The 14,641-nt window shown below is 39.0% G+C and overlaps 1 protein-coding gene across 1 annotated transcript in view; it reads right to left on the bottom strand.

Moving 5' to 3' along the window:
* The window catches only part of LOC140238679 (ski oncogene-like), a 90,542-nt gene extending 88,769 nt beyond the window's left edge, over positions 1 to 1,773 (bottom strand). The window contains exon 1 of the mRNA XM_072318579.1: positions 622 to 1,773. Within this exon, the coding sequence (XP_072174680.1) occupies positions 622 to 1,641 (1,020 nt within the window). The 5' untranslated portion in view covers positions 1,642 to 1,773. The remainder of the gene's footprint in view (positions 1 to 621) is intronic.
* Between the last annotated feature and the right edge of the window lie 12,868 nt (positions 1,774 to 14,641).

Here is a 14,641-nt window from a genome sequence, read left to right as displayed (position 1 = left end):
AAAGTAATTGGCTCGGTACCAAACTTTTACAAAACTGAGGGTGATACTATTTTGGTATACAATAGGAAAGTACACTATCTGCTCAAGCTTGACACAGGGGGCTCACTGCTGGCTTTTCACCAGCACAAAAACGGTAGCCTTGCATCAAAACAAGATCCCCATTAATAGGGTAAAAAAGAATCTATGGTAGGTTAGATTTCAGTTCCAGTGCTTTGAAGTGGAGAATCACTTCAGTGGTTTTGAGGCGCTTGCCAAGCTTTTGCCAGACTGGCTAACGTTACCACAGACAGCTATTTTGTCTTGATTCCAGCAACATACATAGAACTGTATTAGAAGATTTACAGTGTGTTTGCACGGACAAGTTATGCAAGGTTATTTTTTTTCCCTCCCTCTAGTACATCTCTTGACGGGATGAGGAAAAGCAGAATTTCAATCATGAGAACTGAGAATATGGAACGCACTGATTTACCATTTGTTACCATATATTTCTATCGCAAACCCCGATATGAAATAAACAGAATTATTTTTGACTTGATACCTTATACATTTGAACACTGTGAGTCATACTCTTCATCGGCACATGCAAAAATGTCAAAGATGTGCTTTGGAGCACTGGTTTACCTGTTTCCTCTTGTATTTGCAAGTCGGGTCAAACTTGGCCTTGACACCTTCTAAAATCTCAGTGTATTTTTCCTCGGGGTTCTGGTCCCTGGTCAGCAGAAGGTAATTCCTCCAGTTGTCGGAGTCGAAACCCCAGTGGCAAGTGCGCGTTTCCCTCCGCCTGTGTCCATGCACAATGAATTTGTGAGGTGTGAGCATGGCTCCACACTCCAAGCATTCAATACACGGGCTGGTGGCAGTTTCATACAGCTCTGGCGTCAGGAGGCCTTTACATTTACCAAAGCACTCATGATACACCCGGATACTGTTCTGGGTCGGGTGCTTTGGTTTCTCCTCTGCCGTTGATGCCCCGAGAGATTTCGGGGATACTTCGTCCCGGATCCCGTGGAGGAGAGCATTGCAAAGACGCTCTGCGTCCGTCTTTGTAATCAGTCCACATGAAGGAGCACTGAACGGTAAGATACCCGTCACCTTTAGGATTTCTAGCTGCTCGGGACTGCATCTCGAGCAATAGATGTGTAATTCGTCGCAGACGGAATTGATCTGTTGAAGGCTAAAGTCTCGGAGAACGCTGTTGAGAATTTGTGGGAGGCAGAGGCGCTTCTCTCCGCCAACTGTGAAACACGAGATATCTTCATCCTCCAGAATAGTGATGCCTTTCTCGCTTTTCGTCTGGTCGATCGGGGTGAAAACTGGCATCTGCTGGATTGGAAACGGTGGTGGGTGCAGCAACGGGTCGTATTCCATCAGTTTGACACTGCTCGCCATGCTGCGATGGTGATGTGATTGAGCCTGTTCTACAACAGAGGCGACTGATGATGACTTGGCTGCGCTCACACGAGCCACAGCCTCCTTCATGATCGGATCAACGAGCTGTTTGCCAGCCATCGTGACGGCGGACTCCGGCCAACTCGGTCGATAACTGCTCGGTCCACCCAAACTTGACATCGCAACAGTCTGATAGCTCTTTAGTACCTTCTCGAGACTTGGATTGTAAACTTGCACTTGAGGATCCTCCATCCTCTGGGACACAAAAGGCAAGAAATTGCCGCTTTGCTTCCGAGTGTTCTTTCTACTCTCAGCGTGAAATCCTGGACCATAAAATTTGGTGGCGATGTAAAATATAAAGCTTCTTCTGTCTTGCCTTGCCTACACAACGTGCAGTCGGTCGAGTCCGCAGTTTCTTCGGGTCAGTCGCGAGTCGCGGATTCGATTCGATTGTAATTGTGTACACATGCACACTCCGTACTCCACGCCGTACCATACACACGGCTGGTTACTCAGTAGTTGTGTCCGTGGCCTCGTGCGTCACTAGCTATGTTTCTCTGTCTGTTCCTACTGTATGAGACGACGGCCGGGCGGTACGCGGTGCATTCATTCAGCGAGCGAGCTCACTGGGCGGGTATCGCTGCCGCTCAGCTACACACTGCATAATACACATCATGCATGCCTCTTGCATTGGGTTCAGCTCGAACACACCCAGGCTATCGCAGACATGGCAGTTTCGTGTATGCACATAACGGACATACACACCCGCGCGTATAATACAGGTACACACACTCACACACACGACATAGTAGACTCGGCTAGACGTATGTATACAAATCGCACACAACCGTCTCGCCAGCTCAGGCGCTTATCAACCCTCGCTATTCCTTCTATTCGCCGTCCTCCCTCTGGCAAGTCTGGCTTCTTTACACTATGATCTTACATAGTGCTCTTCCGTCGGTTGGTTTGTGGATTTTAGAATATTTTCCCCGAGTATTTTAATACACTATCTAAATAAGATATAGCACTAAATCAAAGAATCCCAACAAAATCCAGCGTAGAGAGGATTGCCATTTTCTCGTTCGGGTACAGTTAACTATACACCACTCTATTGTCTACGTCAGAGACACGCGGACATAAAAGTCTAGCCAGTTTTGCGTCACAACATCGCACACCAGTTTCTGATTATTATTTTTTTTTCCCTTTACCATACTTGTCGCTTCACAGCTTGCGGTTTGTCAATAGCATAACAATGACATACGCCAGACAATCATTGGTATTTCTGCCTTTATCCAGTTTTTTCCCCTTATTCATAATTTGAGTGTAATGTAGCACCATAATTTTCAGTACTCGATGGTAAACAAACCGCTACAGGTCACCCCCTCGTAGTACGTCGGGGGACGTCTAAGTTCCAGGAACAGCCGCGACAGTTCTCATAGGGTTACGTAAGTGATAATCTCGTTCCAATAATCGCGGTCTGCTGGTTCGCTCTCTGAAGATCAATGTTAATTTTTCCACTGGATCACCCGCTGCAAGTTGTAAGGCGCAAGGGGAGTGGGGCAACAGAAAAAAAAGGGTATTACACCATTAAACTTGAGGGTTTAGATCGCCTTCGTGCTGATAACGAAGGCATGGCAAGCAACTGTTACGGCTTTACGCTTGATTGCAGTGATAAACAGCAGCGCCGGTTACGTAATGAATGGACGGCGGCGGCGTGCACGAGACTCGACATCGTTATGCAGTAAACTGTACTCGACAGCGACTGGGTTTGGGAACCATGGAGAATGAATTGAACTAAAAAAAAACAAACAAAACAAAAACTGTAGGTATGTCCTAAAATGTGAAGTGATCAGACAGCGGCCATGTTTGCGTTTTGTCAGCACGCTTTCAAGCAGTCTGTCATGACAATGCGATATGGAATGAAGGGTGAGCTCGATCAAAAAGGCTCGCTTCACGTTTAACAGCGATGACTCATGGACTCATCGAAATAATTTGATACGCAGCACAATTTGAATTACCAGCATGATCCCATTAGTAACATCTGTGATGATTGTGTATAGACTGGTCTAGTACGTGACAAGAGAACGAAATTGTTCAAGATATACGCCGCTTGTTAGTGTTCCACAAAAGTCTTCGAATTAACCAAAGTCAAGCATTTTCCAGTTGTAAACACAAATAAAATGTTCCCTGTCATCTTGTACGACTCGAAAATCCATTTCCTACCATTTTGAAACTGCCATGCCACAAAACCATCCCCAAATCCCAAAATCAGCATTGCTGTTACCATGAAGGAATGGCCTGATAATTTTGATTGAGATGGGACTTCAGGTTTCCAACTTGTTGTGTGACTGATAATGAGAAACGTCTTTTGATAAAGAGTATACAATTTAAAAGGAATTCAAAGTTTATTTTGATGAAAATGGGTTTTGAAATTGCTGAGTTTTTCCAAAACAGAGGTCCTATAAAAACTCGTGGGACCCACTAGGTCCACTTTGTCTTGCTTTATATCTCGAAACCGATTTTCATCAAATAAACTTGCAATGTTTCCTAGAATATTGTAGGCACTTTCATATTCCACTATAGAGGTTTCTCGTTATCTCGCAATCTCAACCGAAACCATACCATTCTGTAGGGCCTACGAAAGTTCACCGCAGTGTTCGAAGGCCAGGGCCCAGTTTCATAAAGCTGTTCGTAAAGTTACGAACAACTTACGAGCGACTGGTGATCAGTTCTGATGTGCTATATTTATCAGAATTTCCATAATGCAGCACAAGAACTGATCACCAGTTGTTCGTAAGTCGTTCGTAACTTTACGAACAGCTTTATGAAACACCCCCCAGGTGAGGCGCGCCCGATGCCAAGACCGGGGGAGGGATAGTCAAGGGATTATAAGGATGATGGTGTTCGTTGTGTATCTGAAGTCCTCAAATCTGACACCCTCATTAGATATTTTGTTGTACATGTATCACAATCCCCGTATTGCCCTTATCATAAGAGACTGAATGAACTAATAAATGAAAAATGGCGACAACATGAAAAAGAATGATGGCGGGATATACACATGGAGGAAATGACGTCAAAATGGTGCTGCATTGAAAATCTGTTAGGTTAATGGACTTGTTTAATGTTTGTTTGCTGCGTTTTCTAATCCAGCAGTGAAACCTCGTGGATAGCAAATTCAAATTAGATCAAATTCGGATAACGCTATATAGATGAATGGCAAGAAAATTCTATTATAAAATCAACCAACGACGTGATCTCGTACCATTGGCATTATCATAATTGCTTCCGCGCAACCTTGATTGTGACGTCATGCGAGCAATTAATGTTTATTCACACGTTTCCTGCTATCACAGACCGTCGTTTCATTTCAATGTCGTAGATTTAATTTCCATCCGAAAAGAAGCTCTGCTCTGTGACTCTGTTAATGATGATAATGACAATGATAATACTACAACTGTATAACTATACTATTTGATGTAAGGTCCTGCACTGTTTCTGGAGTTAAATAGTACCTTTATACTGGGTTGAGTCAGCTATGATTACTAAATCACGTATTGACGCAAACACATCTTCGCTGTATTGTTTTGCGTATACTACATGACTCGTATTTTATAACTGAGACTATTCATCGGGAGCTTCCTGTAACACCACGGACGATGATTACACAAAGTCACATGACTTACATGATTTTATTGGAGCCATGAAATAACATATAAACATCTATTCAGATTACACAGATATAAAAGAAAATTGTCATACCTCGCCCCATATGATACCAAACTTCCATCCTACATGACATTGTATACATCGGTGTCACAGTCAAAACATGGTTGTGTGTTGCTGTTGTTGCTGTTGAGCGGCGGTTGTTGTTGCTGTCGTTGCTGGGGTTTCTTCCGGGGTAAATTCTCTTCTGTACAGCATTGTGCAATGCTGGGGGCAAAAGTCACATCCATTGACGGAAATTTACTTTCACAGCGATACTGGTTTGATCGACATTTTAATCGATACTCTATTCCATATCTGACATTATTTTTTTTTTCATGCAAATCTGCGATTCTATTCCAGTGGCAGAACTAACTGCCGAAGACAGACTCGTGGAACACACCAGAAAAAATAAACTGAAACCACAGACACACACACACACACACACACACACACGCACACATGTGGTTTCGAAACTAGAGTCAAGAAAGCAAACTTTTATACAAGGCAACAAATAAAACAATATTCCTATCTTGGCTAAATGCATTTTGTAGAGAATCCCATCATTACCGATTGTTGGATCACTATGTCAGTTTTTCCTCCATTTTGATATTGTAACTAATATAGGATAGAGGAGTTGATACATATTTACGCATAATTATTATGTCTGTGATTGTTGAGTGCTTGTGTGCGTGTGTATCGAAACTATCATTAAGTGTGCGAAGCCTTGCTTTTTCAATTAACCATGATGCATGAGTTGTGGCAACAAGACAAACTATCACAAACGGAAAAGAAGGAAAGATCGAAAGAATGAAAGAAAAAGAAGTTCCATGAATTAATTTATTCACAGTCGGTATAAAACAGCCATGTCACTATATAACTTCAAATCGCGCCATTATTCTGGCTACAGTATTATGATGTGTCTGTATGTCACAGTGTTCCCTTCAGGACAACGTGAGCCTTGGCCAGTGTTGGCCGAAGGATATGAGTGCAGCTGGTAGGCCTACGAACTGTTCGTCCATTCATGGTAGAGTCCATGGTCCATTTGAATCCACACGCTCAGTATGTGTCCCTGTATTCAATACAGGGACACCAACGCTCAGCAATACACACTGCCCTCTATTGAGAACGCGCAAGTTGAAGGGAAGAAAAATTATTCCAATCTTGCCACGCACAGCCTCAAGACGAATCGATACAACTCATTTCACTTCATTTTCTTTAATTTTCCAACAGAACACAGATAACCAATGATATTGAATTTGTGTACCAAATTATGAATAATATATATATATATATATTATATATAAATATTATGTGTGGTGTGTGTGCGTGTGTGTGTTGATAGTATAGATAGATAGATAGATAGATAGATAGATAGATAGATAGATAGATAGATAGACAGATAGAAGATAGATAGATAGGTAGATAGATAGATAGATAGATGGAAAAAACAGATAGATAGGGGGGGGGGGCAATACAGAAACAACATTACAGACCAAAACAGCACTTGTTCTTTACTGACGAAAGCAGTCCCTACTGATGCATGTGAAATTCTGACGCTCGAAACTAAAGATATATCATTCAAAAACATGATTATGAAATGTATGAAAACATTTCCTCTTTCGATCAGGTTCGGTTGACAAATGATTGCAATTACGAAAGCACACGACTTATCATGTGACAATAGCACCGAGCGGAGTAAGCGTATAAAAAAAAAAAATATTATTTTTTTTTTTGCCAAAAGTGCAAAAGTACGAGTTGAATCGAGAAATGTTTAGTGCTGAGACACTAAGGAAGCTGCCAATTACAAAGACGATGGTGATAAAAATGGCAACGATAAAAATGTCAATGATGAAGATAACGATGATGATGATGATGATGATGATGATGATGATGATGATGGTAATATAAATACAGTTAGCAATACTGCTGCTATAGACTAAGCCTATACTATACAGTGATAACACTATCATATAGTGGTAATGGTAATGGCATTTATAAATGATGATAACAATGACTGCATGATAATAAGTCTATATGAGGATGATATGTCACTCACACAGCGGGCAAAACACAGCGAGGAAACATGCTTGTATAACTGATAGAATCACAGGCCCTCAGAAACAAAGATATAAACAAAATTATGAATTACTGATAGAATAAGTCAAGAGATGGATAGATTTTTTCCTTAGAAAATAAACCGAGCGTTGTTATTTTTATATATTTTTTTGTTTCATTTCTTTTCTCTTTTTTATACTGTATTGAAGCCTATAAGGTGTATAAGCATCTGAATGGCGAATCGATATCCACTTTTTTTTTTTCACTAGTAACACAGTGTAGAAATCCATGTAAAACTGCAGGGCGCCTTTGAAAATCAGTTTTATACAACTGACGAGGCCGAACCTGCCTGATAAGATTTATATAAATATATAAAACAAAATAAATGGATATAAATGAATAAACGAATTCATTCACTGCAATGTTCTTGGACGTCATGTATAAGGAGGAAATCGGACAAAGGGTCAATGATTGTCAAGACAACGAAATATAATTTTATTTGCGGCTTATTTCAGATTAATGCATCTATTTAGAGAAATGTCATTTTTTTTAAATACATATTCACAAATTACACAGTCTTCAACATTGGAATGAAAATTGATCCTGAAGTGAAACAATCCTGTTATAAGAGTATAAAATTATGGACTTCAATATGTGTATATAATATTATATGACTTCGTGGCTAAAACTTCACGCCCTTGCCTCTACTCAAGCACGATTTCTTTATGGAATATTATGCAGCTTGCTTTAAAGTGAATAATTATTTTTCTTCCTCCAAAATCAGTCATGGAATTGAATGATGAGCTGTCAAATTGATGCATAAAATCGACTTTTGAGTAGGAGGCATCATCAACCGCCCAATGTTTTGTCAGCTGTTGCTATGATTTCACGCTGTAAAGAAAAAAATGGTCACGCGTATTTCGGACTTGTTATGATATTGGTACCCCATGGTTCTGAGAACGGCTATTTATTCTTCTTTCTCTCTTTGTTTCGTTTTGGTCTGGGCAACGTCAGCTAATGCTGTACCGTGATATTTGACTTCATATTATATTAACCTGAACTTATATACTGCATTGCAAATATTTGCGGCGGCTGCGTCATAATCAGGTTTTGCTTTCCCCACGAATCCGTCATTCAAGCTCCACACTCGATCTCTGCCTCTAAGGTCCCTCCTCCCAAGCATCCTCATCTCTCTTTCTCTCTCTCCTCTGTCTTAAAGGGATAGCATAGTTTTGGTTAGAATAGGGGATTCATGTTATAAAAACCTTTTGATTAATTAATTGGAAACCACTTCTGAATGTAATATTAAAGAGCATACAATTCTAAGAGAAATTCAAAGTTTATTTGATGAAAATCGGTTTTGAAATGGCCTATAGGATCATCCAAAAACGAAGTGAAAAAACAAAGTGGTCTTATCAAAAGATGGGTCCCACCTGTGATTAGGACCTTTTGGTGTTTTTTTTAGGAAATCTCAGCCATTTCAAAACCAATTTTAATCAAATAAGCATGACTTCTTCTTAAGATTGTATGCTCTTTCATATTTTACAACAGGTTTGTTACTATATCTCACAAAAAAGTTAGAAACCTGAAGCCCCATCTCAACCAAAACTCATACTGCCTCTTTAACAATTCAAGAATTCTCATGGTACCTCTTTTATCTCTTACTGTTGTACCAAACTAAAGAGCTCGAAAAGAATTTTTGACGAAGAAAAAGTATGTGTGGTCTTGTTCTAAATGCTTATGTAGCGTCAACATAATTCTCGTTCGAGTTGCTTATGACACGTCTTTCCATCATTCAAGTTTGTGCAGACACGTAAGTGAAACGATATACCCATTGAAAAGAAATTGAAAGCGGAAGATTATTAAGCTGTTGATGCCAACACCGACATTTGATACGGTTGTGCCAGGATTACCCTGAACTTTTTGAAAGGTTTTACGGATAATCATTTTATATAAAAGTAAAATAACTGAAGTTCACTTTTGGCACTCACGTTTAACTTTCGTGAATGGCTCTGGCTAATACTTTACAAAATACACCGGAAATGCACTGCACTATTGTTATCAAAGACCAGAATAAGCTATCACAATCGATGGAAATGAAAAATAAACAAATAAAATCTACAAATTAGTTTCATTTCAGTTCGTTTCATTTATTCCATTCTCAATAAATATGATTATAACATTTGAGTAAATACACATAATATCAAAACAATGTGATGAAACTTTATAATAATGATAAGTGTGTGTGTGTGTGTGTGTGAATAAAAACATAGTTGTATTGGTCTCAAATCATAGGAACGTATAGGCCCTACATCTTTTACAGGCGCACACACAACATACACGCACACACTCACACAGTATATAACATGAATGATAATTATGTGCCGTACAGAAACAATAAATCAAATCTAATCAACTCCAATCAAATCAAAATTAGACTGATAAGTAGGCTCCTGCAAGTTGAGGAACACCGGGCCTGCAGCTCGACCAGTCCATTCTGTAAAAAAGGGGGACGCAGACGTCACGTGGACAGAAAAAGGGCAGCCCCTGTTAGCCTTTGCTCCAGGACACGGGGTTCAATTTCCTGTGACTCAGCAGAATAGGTTGCGGAGCGGACGAATATTAAGTGATGGTTTATCATAAAATTCAAGGCGGTGTCGGCCTCCTTTAGAGAGTCGAGCCTTTCCTTCTTTTCCCTGAAGAGAGCGATGATGTCAGTACGGCTCGAGTCAGATATAATTACTAAGCCAAAGCCATCGTCGCAATCGGCGTTCTGAGAAATCAAATTTTTTTTTTGAGTTTAGGCTCATTGTTGTCGATGTACAATGTACAATCAAACAAAATATTGCACACACACAAAAACCCATCTTAAATTGCATATAAACATATTTACAGCCTAAGGGTTCATCGTCAACCATTGATTTCATCATTGTGTATTTTTTTATAACATTATCTTATTTGTATAAACTTTGCTCGGCTGATTGAGCTGAAACACCTCAATTCCCTCTTACGATCCCGATGTTCAGCGTGTTGGCTTTTCCTTTCATTTCCTTTTTCTTTCTCTCATTCCTTTCCATTATTCTTTTGTGTTTTATTACTGTCATGGTATACCCTACCGTAAAGTCATGTAGTGTCGTTGTGTTTCTATTGTCTTGTTCTGTCCTGTCTTGTTCTCTCCTGTCTTTGTTTTAAAAAAAAAAAGTTTAATGTATTCACAAGAATCCTTTGAGTGGTTCACAATTTACAAGCATGCTTTTCAGTGAACCTCTCAGTTCTTTCTTTTTTTCCCTCCATACATAACTTTGTATTCTGCAGGTATGCATGTATAATTTCCTATTTGTTAACCATTATCTACCATGTAAAGTCGAATACATGCCTATGTTATATCTTCTGATTCATTTCGTGTTATGTTTGACGAAAAAGAAAGAAGGAATGAAATAAATGAAATGAAATGAAAATTGCATATAAACATGCGCGTATGAAACGGAAAAACTTCTGGAGAGTCATGACGGTGAATACTAAATTATACGATTTTATTACACTTGGAAAAGTTGTCATGATGTTATAATGATAATGATAATATTAATGATGATAATAATAACAATAATAATAGTAATATGAAATAAGCAAACGAATGATAATCTGAAGTGATAGAAATAGCAATCATAATGATGATAATATGATGGCAATCACAGTTATTATCCAAATTGATTTGATTGTTGCTTTGATTTGATTGATGATGATGTGGTGGTGGTGATGGTGGTTAATTTTATTATCAGCTTTATTAATTTCATTTAATGTGTAAGAATACACATTTCCTCATCAGGTTGTTGTTGACATTATCTTAAGGGCAAAATGATATTCATCCTGCCTTCCGAAGGGGATGGGGGTGGGTAGGCCTCATACAATAACATGCTATAGGCCTAGATCATGAGCTCTTTCATTATATGTTAGTAGATAAAATATTGTGCGGAAATTATTTCTTTTTGAATTTTCTTTTTAAAGCTTAACATTTTTGACATCATCATTGTATACTTTCGTAGTCTTCTTAAATATGCAGCTATACAACGAAACATTTAACCAAAATTTCAAAGATTCAACATTAAAATTGTGATGGCTCATCAAAACTTTCTCAAACTTGACCGGTTCGTTCTATCAATTCCTTCCTGCATTCGACTATTCCACGTAATAGGACATGTTAATGACAGCGGGTAAATTATAGGCCTATATGAGTAATTATGTCTACACAGTGACGACGTCCCTGGTATGACGCCGATTACCTGCATGGTGGAGGGGATCAATCATTGTCTCGACACCGACCACGACCACTGCTCTTATGGACACGCGCTTCCTTCGCCGATGCAAATGAATAACGCGACCCTTCTGCATACACACACGCACACACAAGTTCAAAGAACGGTCATACCAATGAATTAGGTCAATACAAAGGATTTGCCGGACACTCAAGACAAAGAGAGTTCCAATCCCGTCGTAGAGAACATAATGCGTAATGGTATCTGCCGTAAGTATAGCTTTAAATCTATACATAACGTGACAACAATATTTGGCATGATCATCTTTGCAGTGTAAAGTCACCCAATTTGATTTTCAAGTGTTATTTCTTTTTTTATGAGAGAAACAAATAACTATGATTTTTGGTGGGAGTTTTGTCCTTTCTTTTCTGTCCTGCATTGTTTATCATGTTTTGGATTACTTTATTATACCTAGGAATCAAGAAAATTTAAGTTTTTGCACCGATTGCTTGAGTTGTCCACACTGTACAAACACTGATCTGTAGCGCAACTCTCAATTTTTGTTTTCTCTGAATATAAATAACTTATATAACTTATTAAGTTTGGTTTTACGCTTTTGATTTATTAATTAGCACTAATTTCATCCTGCAGTCAACCAATATACCAAAATTCATTCGTTTTTTTTTTTGTTCCGTTGAAGAAAATGCAAAATAGTGATAACAATAAATGAAAAATTGAAAATTGAAAAAAAATATTCATGGGAGCGGTGTTTTTTGTTTTTTTCTTTACTAATATCCGACATAAAACGAGAACATTCTAATTTCACAAAATGGTGACATTGGTATATCATTGGTGCAAGCAGACAAACTTAAGTAATAATTTCATCGCCTTTCAAGTATCCCAGTTAATAGTACATTCTCGCCTTAATCTTCACAAAATCCCCCTCCCTTGATGAAAAAAAGAGAAAGAAATTAAAGTTTGTATCCCTGACATACCCCGCCTATAAGCTGAAGCGAGGGTGTCTTACATCATCCTAACTTAATTTGCACAATCTTGGTTCTTACAAAAATTTATTACTGTTTAGCGAAAGTTTTTCATCATTCAATATATTGTGTTAGTCTATGTTCTAGTTAACGACATGTCGACTTGACCACTGGGAGTGGTGAATTCCTTTACATAAGGACCATAATGACCACATCACCTCTTTTTGTGACACCATGATTCTGAAATCACATAATATGAGGAATTATCTTGTGAGTTCGCAACAGAAACGCGTTATGAGCTCGACATTGTCGTAAACTATTCAATTCAATCCAATTCAATTCAATTATTTTTTTTTTAAAGTTTAATTTTTCTAATACCATTTAAACTAATATATTACGTCAAGCTCCTTCCATACACGATTTACAGAGTATCTGTGTTCGAATGTAGATACACGTTGTATTTCTGTATCAGTTACACATGTATTCTGCATTATCGATCTTCGGCGTATCATATTCATAATTTATGTTTATTTGATATTCACTTATCTACTGACGCATTCATTTATTAATTTATTTGAAAGTCAACGATTTTAGCCACCGAAATCAAAGGACTGTATAGAGCGTGATAAATTGTAGCAATATGTATGGCTGTAAAAAGAAAAAAAGGGGGAGGGGTTGTCATATACCCCTATATATACCCATATAACTATGCAGCTCACCATTGTGTTATCATATCATACAATCGACGTCCTGTACAGATGACCTCAATTACACATAGCATCCGTATATTGCTATTTATGGGCCTACAAAATTCTATTTCTCCCTCTGTCTGGCTGTCGTGACTCAGACTCGCTCCAGGTTAATACCCATAGAGCGCCAGACGTCTATTTCCCCATCCAGGTTGCGCAAAGTAGGCCTACCCATAGAAAATGATCCAGTCAAAATTCAAAGTCACGCCAGCGACCGTTACTGCATGCGTGAGCATTACGTGGCTATAAGTATGATAATTGTCGTGGAGAATGCCGCTCAACTCTATCGATGGCACGATCAGGATTAGCTTAATGGGCGCTCATTAACCCTGTAACTGTTGAAGTGGACGAGTATAATGCAGAATAGTAAAACCGCTTTGACACAGTGAAAGTAGAGGGTCATTCCGCCGCCGTGTGGGCATGCAAGGGAGGGAAGGACTGTTTCGTGGGGAATCGGAAAGGGGGGGGGGGGGGGGGGCAATTCGTAATTGGGATTGCCACAGCTAGACCGATGCGTCTAGCCGATGTGACCTCGCGACAGACGGGTATGTGACCTCGCCCTTGACCCAAAAGTGGTGGTGATGAAATGGGGGCTCGCCCCTTGTGCATCGTTGGTCGAGCCGAGTGGTTCTAGATTCCCTCGCTATGGGCAGTTACTAGTAGCTCATGCCTGTTGGGCTTTGATTCTTTCATGACTAGCCTGTGTTGTGCGTTAAATAATGGAATGTGTATAATGACCCCTTTAATTTTTTCTTTCGAAGGGTTCTTTCATTCTCTCGTAAACCCCCTCTAGAATGTACGTGTATATTATCTAACATAATACATGATATATAGCTTTCGAATAAGGAAACGGTGTGTTCCTTATTAAAAGGGAAATTCCCGACCCGTTTTAAGGGGTGCTGTTCGTTTTTCCGAAGGTTCGCTATTCCGAAGGGTCATTATTCCGAAGGGTCGTTAATCCGAAACACGCAATTCCCTATACCTAGAGGTTCGTTTATAATCCGAAAATGAAAAAGGGTTCGTTAATCCGAAAATTTGTGGCGTTATTCCGAAGGTTCGTTATTCCGAAGATTGGTTAATCCGAAAATGAAATTCGGAACAATGAACCTTCGGAATAACGAATCTTAGGAATTAAGAGCCTTCGGAATAACGAACCTTCGGAATAACGAGCTGTAACCGTTTTAAGTGAGTCTGAAAAGAAAGAGTAAAATTTTTCTAAGTAAGCCCTACAAATGAAAATTTGTTCAAAATCCGATGAAAAGTAAGGAAGTATGACATTATAAGGTAATAATATATATATATTTCTAAGGAACAGTTCTTGAACAGTCAATATGAATATTGATGAAGTGATGATGTCATCCCCTCATAACTTGCCATATATAAACTTGTTCGTAAAATTTTGAAATTTCCAGCATTTCGTTCAAACGCGAGTACATGCAAGTAGGCCCTTGTCTCAACTCCTGATATATTAACTGACAGAATTACTTTGAAGTTATTCAACCAT

The sequence above is a fragment of the Diadema setosum genome, chromosome 15 (genome assembly GCF_964275005.1).
Source record: "Diadema setosum chromosome 15, eeDiaSeto1, whole genome shotgun sequence".
NCBI classification, from domain to species: Eukaryota; Metazoa; Echinodermata; class Echinoidea; order Diadematoida; family Diadematidae; genus Diadema; species Diadema setosum.
The sequence above is the reverse complement of the archived record's forward strand: the minus strand, read 5'-3'. Positions and strand labels throughout refer to the sequence as shown.